At 31.7% G+C, this 20,396-nt stretch overlaps 1 protein-coding gene across 1 annotated transcript in view; it reads left to right on the plus strand.

The window, feature by feature from the left end:
- LOC128999047 (uncharacterized) overlaps positions 1-20,396 on the plus strand; it is a 120,965-nt gene that overhangs the window by 45,547 nt on the left and 55,022 nt on the right. Inside the window, exon 6 of the mRNA XM_054425404.1 lies at positions 4,169-4,287. Within this exon, the coding sequence (XP_054281379.1) occupies positions 4,169-4,287 (119 nt within the window). The remainder of the gene's footprint in view (positions 1-4,168; positions 4,288-20,396) is intronic.

The following is a 20,396-nucleotide window of genomic DNA, read 5'->3' on the forward strand; positions in this document are numbered from 1 at the left end:
AGTACTTGTTTTTTAAGCTCTAATAATTTAGAGCAAGGGAAAAACGACCAGCTGATTTTCCCTCTCTAAAAATTTACTTGCCCTCTCTCTCTCAATTAATTCTCCATCTATCCACTACTCACGCTAGTGTTTTGTTACGGTTTATTTTAATGATTGAAATCAGATGTTTTCATTGTTGCACAATCTACATGTATACAGAAACAGACATTAATTTGTTTTGCTGTGTTTTTAGCATAGTACGTGGTTGAAATTGCTCAAAATATGTCTAACATTCCTGATGATTTGATGAAAAATGCTTCACAGATAAGTACAAACCTGCCACCAAAAATATGAAGAGTAATACAGAAAGTTTACAAACTTTCTGTGATTACTGTGATTCTGTAAAGTTTACAAATAATTACAAAATGTTAAACCAAATAAAGTAAGCTACGAAGTATTTATACATATTTAAATATATGTTTAGGAGTATGTATCTAAAAAAAGGCGACGATCATGAAACCATATACGTTGTAAAGTAGATTTTTTAAAGAGTGATCTAAAACTAGGTTAATATTACTAAAGATCTATAATCTGTATGTGTGTATTTTTGCATCGCGATGAAAAGTGTATTTATGTCCAGAACAAAATTATTACCACATCGGGTACTTAACAAAGGCGTGGTTTGAAGTTATCATACTGGCTGAGCCCAACGCTTAAAGATCCATTACACTTTATAACTTCTAAAATTGATTTCAAACAAGATAGTATAAGTTGAAAAGTCCCATTGGGAACCCCAATAACATATTATAACGGGATCGATAAAAAATATTAATGTATATCCTGTAGGCTATTAGTACTGTTTTTTTCCATAACTGTTGTTTTAATTAATTATGCTTACGTGAAGTACGAATTAACATCAAATTTTATAATAAATGATAGACTACAATATTATACTGTATTAATTGTTGGCAAAATGTGCAAATCGATGCCATAACACAGAATGAAGAGAAGACATTATTCCCTCCTTGTCTACATATTCCACTCTTTATTCTGTAGTCACATCACAGCATAACGAATGAATCACTATATTTGTTCTGTGGTCATGTGTCACAATGGATATTCAGCTGATCAGCTGATCAGAGGCTTTGTTATCTGAACGCATCCCCAGCTGTCAAAACAGTCAAATCCTTATTGCGAACGTCAATCGACACCATAGGCCTATTATTATATCAGAAAATCTTCGCAAAGGAAAATTGATTGTAGGAAATCGTGCAATTAATTGATTTATATAGTCGAGGGACCTGCAGACCTGTTCTGTACTAATGGCCAACTGAGTACTAATGGGTACCTTGGGACACGGTCTGACCCTTCGATCAATCAATCAAATGGCAACCTACACAGGGAATTCGGTGTGCTATTTGAAAAGAATTTACGGTAACAATTAATCCTTGTAATAAAAAGTAAAACACAAAGATTCTGATTAAAGTCTTTAAAAGTGTGATTTTGTTTTAACAATTTTTTTCTGGGTTGATATTTAGCTGAGAGTATATTTGAATATTATTATGTATCCAGTGCTTGTAGTTTTAAATCAAACCGTTGTCAGTCTTCCATTAATGTCAATTAATAAGTTTAAAACAAATTAAACATAATGGATTCGCCATTCAAACTATTTTATGCATGCATATGGAACATTTATTAGGAAAAATAATATTATGTGATTTATTAAGCTCACAATACATTCTAGTATTCCGATTGTGAATAACAAAAATGTCAGAGTTTATGTATATTGATGTAATTGTCGATAATAGCCGATAAAGCCATAAACTATACAATCGTTTATGCCCAGATTGTTTACAACCGATCTATATTCATTCGGTTTCCTTCAACTATAAAATATAATTATAATAATTGTAAGTATTAAAAAAATTAATATTTAACGATTGATAATGAAGTAGTCCTCTAAATCTCTAAACCTCTCTAAATAGTTTTCAAGTTAAAGTAGGGAATATGTAGTAAGCCATCAAGCAAAGTTACTTTTAGTGCGCGTTGAAGTTGTTTGTCAAGAAAACACTTGATCGTGTTTAAACCACTTATTAAATTTATTTATGGAATGCTTATGGTATCCTATGTTACCTAATTAAATGATGATTTATTATATCGACTGTTCTCATATTTGAGGAATCTTTATATAAAACAGGTGTTTGAAGATAGTGGTTTTAAAATATTTAGCAAAATAATCGCAGTTTTGCTTCCATTATAAATAAAATGTCAATTTGGGAAAAGTTTGCAAATCTACCCCTTCAAAGGAGTTTCTGTTTCCACCGTAAATTTTGGAGTTGCGAGTCGTCTGTTCCAATGTTAAACTTTGAAGTTCCCAATTGTCTGATCCCAATTTACGTTTTAGATTACCCAGTTTTTTTTTGACATTGTAAATTTGTAAAGTGTTTATACTCCACAAGTTCAAATTCCATAGGTCATTGTTGAATTGGTGCGTATGCCCTGCATAGTTTTTTTTTACTTTTTAGTTTTTGCGTGATTTAAGGAAAACCACATTTAAAATTTTTAATGTATTTATATTTACAACGTGGTAGTGGTATGTAGAGTTACATCGATGGGTATAGAGTTGTATATCTCCTCTAACAATTTAATAACAATGAGTATGAAAACACAAAGGTGTATATTATATTATTTATGATTTCTTCCAGCCTCAAAAATGTACTCCGTAGTAAGGTGTTGACTGTTTGAATGCATATATTTTACAAAGCAAAGTCATGGCAAAATTGTTGATGAGTTATGTAAATGTTTCAAATCACTTGAAACATCTAGTTCTTGGGTGCTCAACTCCTGAGAACGAATAAAGATTTCACCACGTTTAAGAACGTTTAGATTTTAAAAACGTTTAAAAACGTTTAGATTTCACCACTGATTTAAGATATGGTGGACTGAACGATAGCGATTCTTCACTTTGGTAAATCGTGCTGATTCTTTTATCTTGGCAATTCAAATAATTTTGATCGCGTCTTCCATTTTGAGGACAACAACTATTTTAAAGTAACATGGTCGTTTGATTGAGCAATGATTTAACTTACGTTGGTTTTAGTTGGATTAAAAGTTAACATTTGTAGAAACACTAATGAAATCAACCGGAAGTACTTTTAAGCTTAAAATAACAAAGTCTTTCCTTGTGAAGCGCTTGTGTATGACCTAGCTATTTCTTCTTCGCCGAAATATTTACCATATTTTAATACGAAACGAATATCCAAAGAACATATACTGTTCCAATTCTGGAACAGCCACAAAGTAAATGGTGGCAGAAAAATTTATTTGATTTGTTCAAACAGATAGATTTAACTTAAAACAAGTATACTACATACCTACACATCATAAGATACACATAAGATAAGTTGTCATAAGATACACATAATGTATATCACAAGAAAATTCCTTGTCTTTGAGCAAAGGAAATATGTGTTTTAGTCTAATATAGACATAGACCGCGGGAAAGAACGTATTTATACTCATATTAATTTTAGAGAAAAGAACCATATGTATCTCATAAAAAAGTCTGCCAAACAGAATTTTGTAGTCGCATAAATGAATAGTATTCATTTAAAGGTTTGAATGTCGCCTAATTTATTGAACTCTAGACATATATAAATGTGATCGTTGTCATTGCAAACCCAAATGCACAGTAATAAATAAATAAATGCAATAATATGTATTTATTCACCGTTTCTTATTCAACTCCTTTTCAAAATAATAAATTTTAGGCCAGAGAGGAAATCTTTGTACAGCTTTGGAACATAGTAGAAGAGTTTCCTTCTGGGAAAGTGAAGCAGGATACGTCCATGAGGTTTCTGCACTGAAAGACCTCCTCCCGAAAGATGAGCTTCTCAAGGTACTGTGGCTCTTGTAAGACAAGAACCTTGTGCACCATGCATCATGTCATGATCCTGTCACTGTTATACCAGCTGCAGCTCTCTATTGAATGACATGCTCAAATCTTTGTAGAGTAAATGCACAGAATCACTAAGTTCTGATGATTTGAGTTAGGCACATTTCCTCTCCAGAGATACTGTTTTCATAAGCCAAGAGTCTGTAGGTGATTAATTAAGTAATTTGACAAGTAAATGCGTTCTATGTGTGACCTTTGACTAATACTAGTCTAAAATATATTTATTCGTTGTAGGATCGGCAGTCGGGGGAACGGAACTTGTGAGATCAGCGTGGGCAAGCCCGAGAATGAACCGGTGGAGGACACGGACTTCGACTTCTTCCTCATGAGCGGGCGATGTCAAAACAGAACAGGTCAGTGAAAAACTATCTAGATCTCGCTGAAGTGTTTATATTGTAGTCCAAATAAGTATCTGTGATATTAGAAAGACATTGTTAAAAGGGGTATACTCACACAAGAGTGAAAATACGTATTCAACCCCCCCCCCCTTTTGGCCCAAAATAATCTAAGGGTACCCCACCACGTAATCAAGAGCTCTCCTTCACCTATCTGCAGAACTGTTTTATAGCAAACTAATTATTCGATTATTTTAATAAAAAGTAAACTGTTAAGCGTGAAAACTACACTTGAGCGTAAGATATTTCATTGTATGTTCATAATAGTATCTCATAATAGACGTATACACTTAGATTAAATCATTAAATAGAGTTACCTTCGTCAATCAGCTCATAGTAGAATTACAATATTACGGCCGTTTCAGCATCTTCGTGCCATCATCAGACGTTCAGCCTCAGTGGCGTCGCGTCGTTAATATACAAAACCATAGACGTAACATTGTAATACTACTATGAGCTGATTGATGAAGGTAACTATTTAATGATTTAGTCACAAGATCAGCTCAGGGGCAAAAAAATATAGATTTTAAGTATACGCTTAGGTTCGTAAAAACCTAGATTTATACGATTGAACCGAATTCCATCCAAATCGGATGACTTTTTTAAGTTTCCGCACTAACGGGCACGTATATAAATATATATAAAGTATATATACAAGTTTGAGCTAATGGTCTTGGTGTCTGTGGACATTAAATAGAGGTCACGAGTCTAGGTCTTACAAACAGACCTACATAGCTTATTCCCTATTTGGAAAATGCCAAAGTTCTACTACCGAATTGTACGTGTCTATAAGTAATTGTACGTGTCCGAATGGTTATTCTACTTTAGTCAAGCCAGAAGGGTTTCCTATGATGAATAACACTCTCGACCTATGTCGAGGGTGTTATTCGTTAATTTTACGTATCAGTGATCAGATGCATATTCATTCTGAAATAGGACTATTTCTATATTCTAATACTTCATTTTACTATTAAAATAGTCTTTACTTCTTACGGGTCACATATACTCACAGTACTCATATTTGTATTTGTCGTTTCCGATTTACTAATTAATAATGATTTGGGTGTAAACAAACATACTTTCCAAGTATACAAATCAATTGAAAACCCATCTTGACTAAAAAGTTAAACTTAGTGTTGTAGTATACAATAAGAAAATTATTTGGTAATCCAATACCTGAAACACAAGTTTAAGATATTCCTAAATGATTAAAACATGTGCCAGAGAATTCTACAACTCGGTCACAATCAAAGGCGTGGCATTTATGTATCAGAAAACACTAGGCCTACTTGTAACACAAGTATTACGTATTGTTATATTATAAGGTTTCAATACCTACTATATTATTTTTACTATTGGTCATAATTTGTTTACATATGTCACGAGCTACATTTAAAAAATGTCGTATTCGTATAAATTTCTTATATCGTATTACTATAAAAAAATAATTTGCAGGAAATAATGTATAACCATTCGTGACAGGCAATATCACCAGCTTATCTCGTACTTTAAAGCGCCTTGTAACTAAAATGAGACAACACCAATACAGTGAAGTACTGCTTCTGCCTTCTATCAATGCACGGCACAGGTTAAAAGGGACTCCAGGAGCAAAGCATTGTTGACCGTATTACATCCTACTCGTGTGCAAATAGAATAGGCCTTTGATGGTGTAGGAACCGTACCATTATTATCCAACATTAATGATGAAATAATTCTAAACATGATAGAAACGAGTACCCGGGGGGCAGTCTTCCGGCGACCCTACCCAGCGAACTCTCCATAAGGAAGAAGTTATTAAGGTAGGCTGTACGGAAAAACCTAGACCCGGAACCGATTTTCTTTTTCATTTTGATGTTCCCAGAGGGCAAAATTATTTTCGTTCTATATATATATATATATATATATATATATTTATATATATATATATATATATATATATTTAGGGTGTATACAATCTCCCTGGAAAGATTGTATGCATTTTTTCCTTAGGAAAAATAAAAGAACATATCAACATGCGTCTAAAATGTCTGGTTTTATGTCTGCGTGTATGTGATTTTTACAAATGCATCCATAACTTTTAAACTCTTAAGCGATTGTGTTGAAACTTGGTACATAGGTAGTGAAATATATGACCAACCGTTCCAAAAAGTAGATTAATTAATGCAAATCTGAGTGACACCATTTGAAGTCACAAGTCAAAATTGGGGCCATTTAAAATGCTTTAGTTTCAAATTGAGAACGACCTAAGTGACGGAACCGGTTTAGCTTCTTGAGCTTATTTTCATTGTAAAAATCAGGCATCTTGAATCAATCACTCAAGAAATGTCCCATAGAAGATCACTTGTTAGGGAGTTAAAATTGAATTATTTTATCTCTTGGCGTATAATAGTAATGAATGTATTCGCAATAAATAGTTGACCATTGAAATACGTTTGTGAGGAGTAATCCCATAAGAGTGGATTCGGATTTTTTCCATTTCAGATTGCTACAGATACTTCGTCTCTTGCTTAATCCTGAACATACTATGTCATTTTTCATTAAAACCATTTAAATCTTTTGGTTACACTAGATTTGCTTTTCACCTCCTGATTTTTAACGTGTGGGTACCTGATACTGTATATGGTTTGCCAATTTACGGTATAACTTTATGATTTCTAGAAATCAAGTTATTGAAACGAACTTAAGAGACACGCGTCCTAAGGCAGGAAGCCGTGGTTGACCTAGCAAGACCGAGGGAATCTTTGCTTTGTCTTCTCAAGGGCAAGCTCTCGAAATTAAATAATGAACTCGACCTTATCAGAGACCTTGAGTTGCGGAGATTCCTGATAAGAGATTCTCTGTGGTGAAACAAATCGCTCCCGGCCTCGCTGCGCTTCTACTAGTGCTCGCAGCGCAAAGAGAGAGATAACAACGAACATCAAAAGGCATAAAGTGAAATAACAACTAATATCAAAAGGCATTTACAGTAGTAAGATGCCAGTGAACCCCAAAAGACATGAAATAACAATAACCTTTAAAATATGTCCCTTACATATGTGAATCTTAAGGTGTTTTCAAAATAATCTTCACAATTAAAAACAAAGAAAGACAAAGGAAATGACTGAAATTAAAACTAAAAGCTATAAATTTTCATGCGAAATGGCAAAAACACAGAAAAATACTACAGAAAATAATAATGATGTTTATAAAAAATGCTTACAAGCTAAATAAAAGAATTAACTTCTTAGAAGATTTTTATTTTGTATTTATATAAAGGGCGACACACGAAGAGGTTGTTATTTTTGAACCAATATACTAGACGTGGAACAAGCTACGAATTCGAAACTCTACAGTTATAATAAATACATATGTAAAAGAAAAACACCCGAGTCCCATTTGATTTTGATTAGTCAGAATAAAATGGTGGAGCAACAATTCAACAGCAAAATTGTTAAAAAGAGTAATTAAAATAAGTTTATATTGATTTATGGAAAATAGTTTCAATGAAGGATTGTGGATAAAATTAATTTCATTTTTTTACTACCATCCTATACTTTATCTGATTAAATTTGGTTTACTTAATATTGCAAGAATCAAGAATGATTTGGAATTATTTTAAAAAATTAAATCACTTATTGAAAACTTGCCATTATTTTGATATTCTGCCTTTTTTATGATTAGTCGAAATCAAGTGGGACCCAGAGTTAGTTTTACATATTATGTGTTTGTTGCAGGAGTGAAGTTTTAAGTTTGTAGCGTGTACGAAGTGTCTAATATGTTAGTTAAAAATATGAACCTATCCCTTTATACATGTCGCATTTATACTAGTTATGTCTTAAAATGAATACTTTGACGATCAAATTAGTAACTTTGGCTTTACTCAAAGCAATAACATCATTGTTGTACATTTCTTTGTTCTTAAGTTACAGTGAGAAAATTACGTGAATAAAGAGATCTTATGGGTTCAAATAATTACAAACAATTTTCATGAGAGTGCTGTAATTTGTCAAATACGAGGAAGTTACTCATGTAAAAAAGCGTATAGTATAGTAGCATGGCTGATAGGAAAAAAAAACAATAGAACTCATAGCTTGTCTGAAGTTAATTGAATTTGAGTGCCTCTTGGTACACACATATAGGTAATAAATTCAGTATTTTCTTATACCAACGTAAAAAACAAGAGTAAAGATTTTACAAAACCTGTGATATAGCAGACCGCACAAAGTTTCCTATTAAAACAGTTTATTGTAGCAACCGTTTTTATTGTTATTTATTGTTATATCTATTGTATAAAAATTCAGCTAGATTGAAATTTCCATCGGACAATCAATATTGTCTGATATTGATTCGCTGTAATGTTGAACTAAAAAAATAATTTTATAACAGTTTTCAATGAGCATTTACGATATAGTTTAAAAAATCCTTAAGTAGTAGATAATTTGGATAAAAAAGTTACAAATTGAACCTAATAATTCAACAAAAGGCAATAATCGTTTAATGTTCCGTATTACAATTTCGACAATTCATTAATATGTAGAAAAACGATTAACTATGTGAACAAATAAAAACTAAATATATTTAAAACCTAAAACATACTTGTTACTTTTTAGAATATTTAAACATTTTTTAAATATTCTAGAGAGAATATTTAAAAACTCTTTAGTGACAAAAACACCACAGGTGAACGGAAAGGAAATGCGAGTGTTATTCTTAAATGATATTTCAATGCGAATCACTGGAGCATCACCGTGGGGTTGTGTTTCCTATAAAACTCACTCAAATGCTAAAGCCTGTAGTGGGATAAAAAGGGTATTGTATAGAATTGTGAAAAGTGATATTGGTCGGGAATTTTGAAAATAAATGTTTACCATGGCTCTTAGAGTTTCCTGAAAGTAGATATAATATACGGGTTTAAAGTCACTTGGGGCACGTTTTCCCATAAGAAATAACATGGGATCATTTTTTGGCCACTAAAACCAAAAATCCTGATCTTTTGCCTAAATATCCCTATAAAATTGTCAAACCTTATTTCTTACTTATTCCCCATAAATATATTCGATATTAAGCTAAAAAAGCTATTTCTTATATTTATTGACCCTTACAAGTGTAAATGTAGAGTAGAGGCGAACTAGCAATATGACATCACTTTAGGCACGTTTTCCCCATAAGAATAACATGGTGAGCTTTTTTTGACCACTTTTTTAAAAATCCAGCTCTCGACCAATACAAGCCTATATAAATGTTCAATACCATTGTATAACTTCATTACTATTTCAAATCCACATCCATTCACATGTATATTCTCAAAATCATCAACTTGACAGTGCGAGGTTTGTACGCGAACTCGGCTCATGGCGCGCTCCTGACCTATGGTCAGGCTTCTTGCTCCTGACTCATGGTCAGTCTTCTCGTCTCTAGTGGCAAATACTGATTAAGTCTTGAGTGGGTGACCTCCCGTTGAAGTAATTTCTAATTAAATTGTTTGAAAATTTTTAATTTCTAGCAAAAAATTTGAAAATTTCACAATTCCTGGTTAAAAATTTTTGAAAATTTCACAATTTCTGGTTAAAATTTTTGAAATTTTCGGAAAATCTATAAATAGAGGTGACATCAGCCCAAGTCCTCATTCCTAAACATGAAGCCGTCATGTCAACACTGCTCCGTGTCGCTCTCCACCAAAAGTAACCTGATTCGCCACTACAAGGTAATTCATCAAATGAATGTGAAACTGTGCAAGGTTTGTGATTTAATCTGTGATAATAATGTGGCTTTAAAATCACATATATTACAAAGTCACAAGACTTGTAATTTTTGTAAGAAAAATGTTGTTGGCCATTTTAGAAGACATATCAATTCTTGCAACAATTGTCCATACACAATGATAAAATTTGTTGGTGAATCAATTAGAGCTGAACTTGAAAATGCTCTCAAGTCTTGTCCTCTGCCAATAAAATGGACTTTAGTTAGGAGAATTAAATTTATAAAATATTCAATGGATAAAAATGGAAAATAGTTAATGAAAAAGAATGTATAGCGGATTTTAGAAGTCTTACTACCTTAATTATTGAGAAAAGAGATTTAAAGCCTCAAATTAAAAATGCACTTTTAAAGATTGATGCATCCATTCACAAATATCAAGCCCAAGGCAGTGGTTGGATATATGACCATACTAAGTATTGGCAGCTGCATGTTTACAAGTATAAACCCCTAACTCCAAAGTCATATATCCCCACACTAGAGAGTATTCAATCAAAACATGCAGTTCTAAATATAAGAAATTTTGACAATAAATGTTTCCTTTGGTCGATATTAGCAGCTTTATATCCAAGGAATTGTATCAATGAAAATGCTAATAGAGTCTCTAATTATGTACCCTATGAAAGTCAGTTAAATATGACAAATATAAAAATATCCCGTAAAAATATCTGATATTGATAAATTTGAAACACAAAATAATATAAGTGTTAATGTATTTGGAGTTGAAGACCAGAAATGTGTATATCCATTAAGAACAACCAAACTGAATAGTAATACCCATGTAGATTTATTATTATTACAAGAAGGTCGTAAATCACATTATTGTTTAATTCGTGATTTTGATAAGTTAATGTTCCATTGTACAAAAGATAACAATAAGAAGCATTTTTGCAAGCTGTGTTTGCAACATTTTTACACCAATGATAAATTAGAACGTCATATAACATATTGTAAGAATTTTGATGCGCAAAGAGTGGAAATGTCTAAACAAGATATATTACAATTTAAAAATTATAAATATCAAATTAAAGCTCCATATGTAATTTATGCTGATTTTGAATGCTTTATAAACTCCAATATACATATTCCATCGGGTTTTGCATTTGTCGTAGTAAAAGATTCAAAAATTATTTCTGAAGAGTTGTACAGTGGTATAAATGTTATGGATGTGTTTTTCGAAAGGCTATTTGAGACTTATGATTATATTAAAAATCAAATGGCAATATACATTCCCCTAGTAATGACTCCTGAGCAAGAGGTATCTTTCCAAAACTCAACACACTGTCACATTTGTGAAAAGCCCCTATATTTTGATAGGGTGAGAGATCATTGCCATTCCTCTGGGCAATACCGTGGAGCTGCCCACAATGATTGTAATTTAAACTATAAAGTAACAAAGAAAATCCCAATATTCTTCCATAACTTGAAAAATTACGATGGACATTTAATAATGCAACACTTGGGAAAGTTTAATAAACATAAATTAAATTGTATAGCTAAAGATATGGAAAAATATATATCATTCTCTGTTGATGATTTGATATTTTTAGATTCCTATAACTTTCTGTCCCTTCCATTATACAAATTAGCTTCCAATTTAAATACATTTAGATTCATAGACAATCCACTACTACAACGTAAAGGCGTATTTCCATATGAATATATGACGGGACCAGATAAGTTCGCAGAGTCTCTACCTCCAATTGAAAAATTTTACAGTACTTTAACTAAAGAACATATCTCTTCCAACGAATACGAACATGCTAAAAATGTCTGGACCCATTTTAATATAAATAATTTACAAGAATATCATGATTTATATCTTAAAACAGATGTATTGCTACTGGCTGATGTGTTTGAGACATTTAGAGACCTGTGTTTAAAGGATTACAAACTAGACCCCGTACATATGTATTCACTTCCTGGATTAACATGGGAGGCCTGTCTTAGAATGACTGGTATAAAATTACAACTATTTCAAGATATTGACATGCATTTGTTCATAGAAAGTGCGATTAGAGGAGGAGTCAGTATGATTTCCACACGTTACGCTAAAGCCAATAATAGATATATGGGTGAACACTATGACCCCAATCAAGAGAGTGTGTATTTAATATATTTAGACTGTAACTCACTATACTCTACAGCAATGTGCGAGCCACTGCCTGTGGATGGATTCCGTTGGACTAATGAGATAGACTACAAATACAATCAAAATGATGAGTTTGGATACATTTTAGAAGTTGATTTAAAATATGATAAAAGCTTACATGATTTACATAATGACTATCCATTAGCACCTGATAAAATGAATGGCAAATTAATACCAAATTTAAATGACAAAACTAAATATATTTTACATTATAAAGCATTACAAAAATATGAGGAATTGGGTTTGATTGTTACAAAATACCATAGAATTTTAAAATTTAGACAGTCTAAATGGCTTGCGCCCTATATTAATTTTAATATTGAAAAACGCAAATGTGCTAAAACTGATTTCGAAAAAGACTTTTACAAATTGTTAAATAATAGTCTCTTTGGTCGAACAATTATGAATCAACGAAAGTTTCGTGATATATATCTCAAGGATGAGTCACTATTAACAAAATATGTCACTAATCCAAGGTTTGATTGTAGCAAAAAGTTTGATAACAATTTACATGCTATACATTTAAATAAATTAGTTGTAAAGTTTAATAAACCAATATATTTGGGAATGACCATTTTGGATATTAGTAAAGTAATAATGTATGATTTCCATTATAATTATATGTCAAAATTTAAGAACAAAAGATTTCTTATGACAGATACAGATTCTTTAATGTATTCTATAGTTACAGAGGACTTTTATAAGGAAATAGAATGTGACTTGCACTATTTTGATACCTCTGGATATAGTAAAGACCATTTATTATACTCTGATAAAAATAAAAAAGTCACAGGCAAGTTTAAAGACGAATTAGATGGTCATATTATGTATGAATATTGTGGTTTAAGACCAAAGTTATATTCTTATATTCCTCTAAAATGGTTATATGAAGAAGACAAGCAAGTTTTAGAGGTGAAGAAAGCTAAAGGAGCCGATGGTGCTACAGTTAAACATCTCCTCAGACATCAACATTATTTGAACTGTCTTGCAACTGGGCAAGATTACTATGAGAATGTGACAAGAATTAAATCTACAAATCATCATCTTCAAACTTTTACCATGAATAAGAAAGTACTATCCTTTGACGATGACAAGAGGTTCATTCTGGAAGATGGCATCAATACTCTTGCGCTTGGTCATTATAAAATTGATCAAACATAAATTGTATGTGTAGATATATAATAAATACAAATGTTAAAAAACTCCAGTCTTTCATTTATTTACCCTTACCATCCTCTTGATAGAATTGGTCAAACATAAATCTATATTTGCCATTATTCTTTGACCTTTCCTTGTCTATCACGAAAAAGCCATATTTAGTTTTATCCCAACATTGATGACAGAGATTTTTAAATTGGTCAAATGAAAAGTCATTACCAACATGATTGTGATATACATGTTTTAAATTTAAATCATCTTGTTTGAATAATATTAGAAAATTTACATTATCACGTAAATGTTTGTGTACTTTGCTGTAAGATTGACACAAGTAAAAACAGTTAATATTTTTATGTCGACCCATTGAGAAAAATTGTGTAATATTTGGACTATTTATGTCATCAAATACAACAACTGACTGTGATTTTACATCATTTGGTGTGATTTCACAGTCAGTAAACGTGTGTAATTTCACTTCATCACACAAACTAAATATTTCAATTATTTTTTTATATTTTTCTTGTTCTAAAGATTTAGATATTAAATATAAGTTTGTAAATTTTAATCCTTCCTTTCTTACAATTAAGTTATAAATTACAACCGTCTTCCCACTTCCACTTGGACCACAAATAACACATCGAATATTGGTAGGAAATAGACCCAACTTCTTTGGTATATTTTCCTTAGTATGTACTATTTTAAATTTGTGTTTTTGTTGAATAAAAGACATTTTTTATATAATAAAAATGGTAAAAAATGTTAATAAGAAAACATGTAAAAAGGGCAAAGGTTTATTCCTAAAGCCTTACAGGGGTCGAGGGTTATTGAATACTCTTATAAATAACCTTCCATTCCCACTTCACATACCATCATATCGGTACTGTGGACCTGGAACGAATATACGTGAGAATATAGCTAAAAATGTACCTCCAAAAAATAAACTAGACTCTTATTGTAAAGAGCATGACATATTCTACATGAATAATCCAGATACCGCTGCTCGGAACAAAGCAGACATGAGATTAGCAGACTTAGCTTGGACTAGAGTAACGGCCAAGGACGCAAGTCTTGCCGAAAGAGCTGCTGCTTATGCCGTGACAAATTTGATGAAGGCAAAAGCAAAGATGGGAATGGGATTAAAATTTAATAAAAAAGATGGACAACTACCAGCTGTTAGAGGCCGCAAAAGACGTGCCTCACTTCAGGGGGGTGTACCTAAAAAGCGAGCTAAAAAATCTAACACCAAGAGTAAAAGAGTGCGGAATAGTTAATTTAGACAGTTCATCTGGCACACATTGGACAGCTTATCGTAAAAATAAAGATATTGTAATTTATTTTGACCCATTTGGAATCCAACCTCCAAAAGAAGTAATTAAATATTTTGAGGGATATAAAATCTACTATACAACCGATCAAATACAAGATTTAAATAGTTCTATTTGTGGAATTTTATGTTTATCATTCATAAAAAATATTTCTTTATAAAAATGGATTCATTTACTATAACATTTTCGGGTACAGAGCCAGAGCTAAAGTCAGTATTCTTTCCTCCCATAGAATTAAATGATGATTATGTAATTGGATTGGTAGATTTTCAAAGTTATAATTCCATATTTAATGTTATAAAACCCCTAAATACTTTAACATATTACAAAGTAGAGAAAATTACATTACCAAAAGGAGAGATCTCAGTTGATGATTTAAACCAGTTATTAAATGGAAAACTTAAAGTTATAGTAGATAAAAATGGAGAAGCATTAATTAATACTAAATCCAAACTTTTATTCAAAGGGCTTATTCCAAAATTAAATCAACTTAAAGGCAACAAATTAACCATTAGAGAAGGTGATGATGTTTTCTATTATGACCACAATGCTCCAGTTACAATAGAAATTTCTGAAGGAACATATGAGGAGGTTGAGCTTGCAAAGGAAATTCAAAAGCAAATTCCAGACTTTTTCCTTACAGCTAATAATAAAACTATGAAAGCGACATTACTTTCTAGCCACGTGTTTGATTTTACAAAACCATGTTTAGGGTCTATTTTATCAGGATTTAAAGGTGTTTCTACTCCTGGTGTTCAGTTTGAATCTACAAATAAAATAAACATTAATAATGTAAATGTGATTAGAGTAAAATGTAATATTGCAAACGGGTCCTATTTAAATGGAAACAAATCACACACCATACATAGCTTTTATCCAGAAGCTCCTCCTGGCTACAAAATTATTGAAGTTCCAAGAAATATTATATATTTTCCTGTAAATAAGAGAAGTTTAGATGTTGTCAGTATTACATTTGCCGATCAACATGACAAGGCAATTGACTTTAACGGAGAAGAAACTACAATTACTTGTCATATAAAAAAGATATGAGAATTTATAAAAATTTATCTATAAGTGTACAAAATGCTAGGTTCCTAAAATCAATAGGACTAAAGTTAAAATTTTCTATTAATAAAAATGGAAGATTTTCTAGACGTTACAGGGAAATCCCAATTCGACGATAGTGTGGTTAAAATTACAAATCACTCCTATGTTCCCCACAACACTTTAGCAATAAATAATTCTGATGAAATTCGAATATGTATTAATAATCAAGATTTGCTAACTCTCCCATGTAGGAGTTATCTGTATATTAAGGGAGAAATTGAAAATCATGATAAAGGTCATTTTATAAATAATGCATTTGCATTCTTATTTGATGAAATTAGATACGAAGTTGCAGGTAAAGAAATAGACATTGTAAGAAACCCAGGAATTTCTAGTCTAATGAAAATATTGAGCTCTTACAATAAAACAACTAAATTGACAAATGTAGCATTTGATTCTGACACGAATTTAAAAGAGTTCCATAAAGGTGGCAAGTTTAGTACATGTTTGCCATTAGAGCTGTTAATGGGTGTATTCGAGGATTTTAATAAGGTATTAGTAAATGTCAAACAAGAATTGGTGTTGAAAAGATCCAAAAATGATTTGAATTGTATATTAACAACCGCTAGTGCTCCAGCCAGTGGCACTGCTGATTTGATTCCTAAAATTACACTTAACTCAATTCAATGGGTGATGCCACATGTGATACCATCAGATGGAGAGAAGTTACAATTACAAAAGATGTTATTGCAAAATAAAAATTTGCAAATTGCATTTAGAAGCTTAGAGCTGCATGAACTTCCATCATATCCCAATACCACAAGACATACATGGTCAGTAAAGACATCTTCAAGTTTGGAGAAGCCTAGATATATTATATTTGGTTTCCAAACAGCTAGGGATAATAGTGCACGAAAAAGAACTGATGAATTTGATCACTGTAAATTAAAAAATCTCAAAGTATTTTTAAACTCTGAATATTATCCTTATAGTGATTTAAATCTCGACTTTGAAAATGGAGATGTCTCTAAAGCTTATGAGATGTTTATGAGGTTTAGAGAGACTTACTATAATACTATCCCAGATCCTATGATTAGTAGGGCTGAGTTTATGAAGAAATATCCACTAATTGTAATAGACTGTTCTAGACAGAACGAAACCGTGAAGGAAGGAATTGTTGATATTAAATTAGAGATTGAAACTGCAGAAAATGTGCCAGCAAATACATCTGCATATTGTTTGATAATACATGATAAAGTGTTTGAGTACAATCCTTTGTCAAATGAGATAAATAAAATGTAAATAAAAGATGAAAAACATTCAACAAGAATTGGTTGACTCTGCAAATCAAATACGAGAGAAATATAGAGCTTTAAAACGTGGCAAGTTTCTAGAGGCTGAAGAGAGGTTCCAAACATTCCAACCTTTAATAGAGCCATTACAAGAATTAAAAAAAATCACATCAGAGAGTCCTCGAATGGAGATACTCCCAATGACTCCATCTAGAATATCAATGATACCAAGATTACAACCATTACAACCATTACAGCAATCCACTCCACAGAAATTAGATTTTGGTCTTTTAGCATCAGACTATTTAGGAAATTACCTCAGTAAAAGTAGTATGACAGACACTACATATGGTATTAGACGAGAAGCAAATAAATTTTTTATTGGAAATAAGGATGTTGATATTGCCAATGATGATGTTACAGTTGCAAATAAAACCTACAAGGGGACAAAAGGTTTGTGGCAGTTGTTAACTTTAAAAGAACCTGAGGATTATACTCAGGCTGATTTGCAAAATTATAAAGAGATTTTGGAAGCTACAAATGGACATTTAAAGAGTTACAAAGATGGTGCACCAATTTCAAGCAATAGACATACTAAATATCTTAATATAATTAAACCTCTTTTTAAATCTGTTGGTGAAGGTTTGAGACAAGTGACTGGTAATAAAATAGACTATATTTATTGGGATGATCCTAATGAGCTTATAGATAGGTTAAGACTTCTTTGGCTAAGTCGCCAAGCCGGTAACTCAGGAGTGGATAATGAAATAGATTCCATTATTGAGGAATTGAGAGAAAGTGGAATTATTTATTAAATAAAAATATGTTTATAGATAAATTTTATCGTTTATATAATCCATATAATAAACCTGCAGAACCCAGGGCTAGTAATGAACCTACTTTAAATTTACAAGACGATAGTTGGAATTGTTTAAACCGTAAAATTGGTAATGTTAAAGATGGGGAGTTTGTAGATGATGTATCAACTTTGGGTCAGACATTAACTAGAAAAGGTGATGTATTTTTACAAGGTAAAACTAAATATGAGTTTTTAGAATCTAAGAATAAAAATTGGAATGCTAAAAAACAGAAAATTACTAATGTGGAAAAGGGTGAAAGTTTAGATGATGTGCCCACTTTACAACAGACTTTAATACGTAAAGATGGCAAATTTGTACAAGACAATAATAATTTTGAATTTTTAGAATCAGAAAATGGTGTTTGGAATGCTAAGAAACGGAAAATTACTAATGTGGAAAAGGGTGAAAGTTTAGATGATGTGCCCACTTTACAACAGACTTTAATACGAAAAGAAAATGGTAAATTTGTACAAGACGATAATAATTATGAATTTTTAGAATCAGAGAATGGTGTTTGGAATGCTAAGAAACAGAAACTTAGCAATTTGATAGAAGGTACAGATAGTAAGGATGCTGTGAATGTTTCACAAGTTCCAAAAATGGAAGCAGGCTATTGGGATTTTAATAATAAAAGGTTAGTACGTGTTAAACCTGCCGTTGATGACACTGATTGTGTTACAAAAGAACAGACTATAACTTTTGATAAAAAAGAAAAATGTTGGGATGCCAAAAAACAATATATAAGAAATCTGCCAATGGGGGAATATTTAGATGATATTTGTTTAATGTCACAAGCTATGTATTATGATGGATCAAAATTTGTATATGGAGGAAGAAAATTTAATTTGATGGAATACAATCCTGATTTATTAGTTGCCGACCCTACATCTTTGAGTGGATTTAAGTATATAGATAATAGACCATATATACCAGAAAACTATGTATTTAAAAGAATGGAAGATAATCTATTGATTGGGGCTAATGGTAATATATTTACAGTACAAGGAAAGAGTGATGTTATAAAAAATGAATGAAATTGCATACGAACTTCATAAGCCTGCAAGAAAGAATTTCATTAGAAGGTCTTTTAAAGTATTAGGTATAAACGAAACTGTACAAATAGATTTAATTGATATGCAAAACTATGCTAGAGAGAATTCTGGCAATAAATATATTTTAACTTTAATAGATACATTTTCTAAAAAAGCTTATGCTGCTCCACTAAAGAATAAGACAGGGCTGGTGGTTACAGAAGCCATTAAAACCATTCTACCAAAGGGGGTTAAAAACATTCAATCTGACAATGGAAAAGAATTTTTTAATCAATATTTTAGCAAACTAATGAAACAATTAAATATTAATCACTATCACACATTTTCTACAACTAAGGCTGCAATTGTGGAGAGGTTTCAGAGAACTTTAAAGAATTGGTTATATAGGGAATTTAGTGCTCAGGGGAGTTATAAATGGTTGGATTTACTTCCAAAGTTAATTCGAAAATATAATAATAAGGTGCATAGATCTATAGGAATGAAGCCTAACCAAGTGAATATTAAGAACAGTAAATATGTGCATGAGAGGTTGACTTCTAAAGTAGTGCAAGTTAAAAAGCCAAGATATAAGGTAGGTGATAGTGTGAGAATTTCTAAGTATAAACATGTTTTTAGTAAAGGATATACCCCGAATTGGACAGGGGAGCTATTTACAATAGCAGAAGTAAAGAATACAAAGCCTGTGACTTATATCTTGAAAGATGAAAATGGTAATATAATCAGGGGAGGCTTCTATACAGAGGAATTGTTAAAGACCAAATATAAAGACATGTATTTGATAGAAAAGGTTATTAGGAGAAAAGGTGATTTATTATATGTCAAATGGCTTGGGTTCCCAAGTAGCCAGAATTCATGGATTTCCACTAAGGATGTCCAAGGGAGCGCGCCATGAGCTGGGAGCACGCACGAGTTCACGTACAAACCTCGCACTGTCAAGTTGATGATTTTGAGAATATACATGTGAATGGATGTGGATTTGAAATAGTAATGAAGTTATACAATGGTATTGATCATTTATATAGGCTTGTATTGGTCGAGAGCTGGATTTTTAAAAAAGTGGTCAAAAAAAGCTCACCATGTTATTCTTATGGGGAAAACGTGCCTAAAGTGATGTCATATTGCTAGTTCGCCTCTACTCTACATTTACACTTGTAAGGGTCAATAAATATAAGAAATAGCTTTTTTAGCTTAATATCGAATATATTTATGGGGAATAAGTAAGAAATAAGGTTTGACAATTTTATAGGGATATTTAGGCAAAAGATCAGGATTTTTGGTTTTAGTGGCCAAAAAATGATCCCATGTTATTTCTTATGGGAAAACGTGCCCCAAGTGACTTTAAACCCGTATATTATATCTACTCCTGAAACTCACTCAAATACACAAATAAGCAGTAGGAAAAGTGCAATAGAATTATGTAAGGATCGTTTGCAATGTTTATTATG

Source organism: Macrosteles quadrilineatus, unplaced genomic scaffold, assembly GCF_028750875.1.
Source record: "Macrosteles quadrilineatus isolate MER2022 unplaced genomic scaffold, UCM_ALF_1.0 Scaffold_7__1_contigs__length_78375512, whole genome shotgun sequence".
NCBI classification, from domain to species: Eukaryota; Metazoa; Arthropoda; class Insecta; order Hemiptera; family Cicadellidae; genus Macrosteles; species Macrosteles quadrilineatus.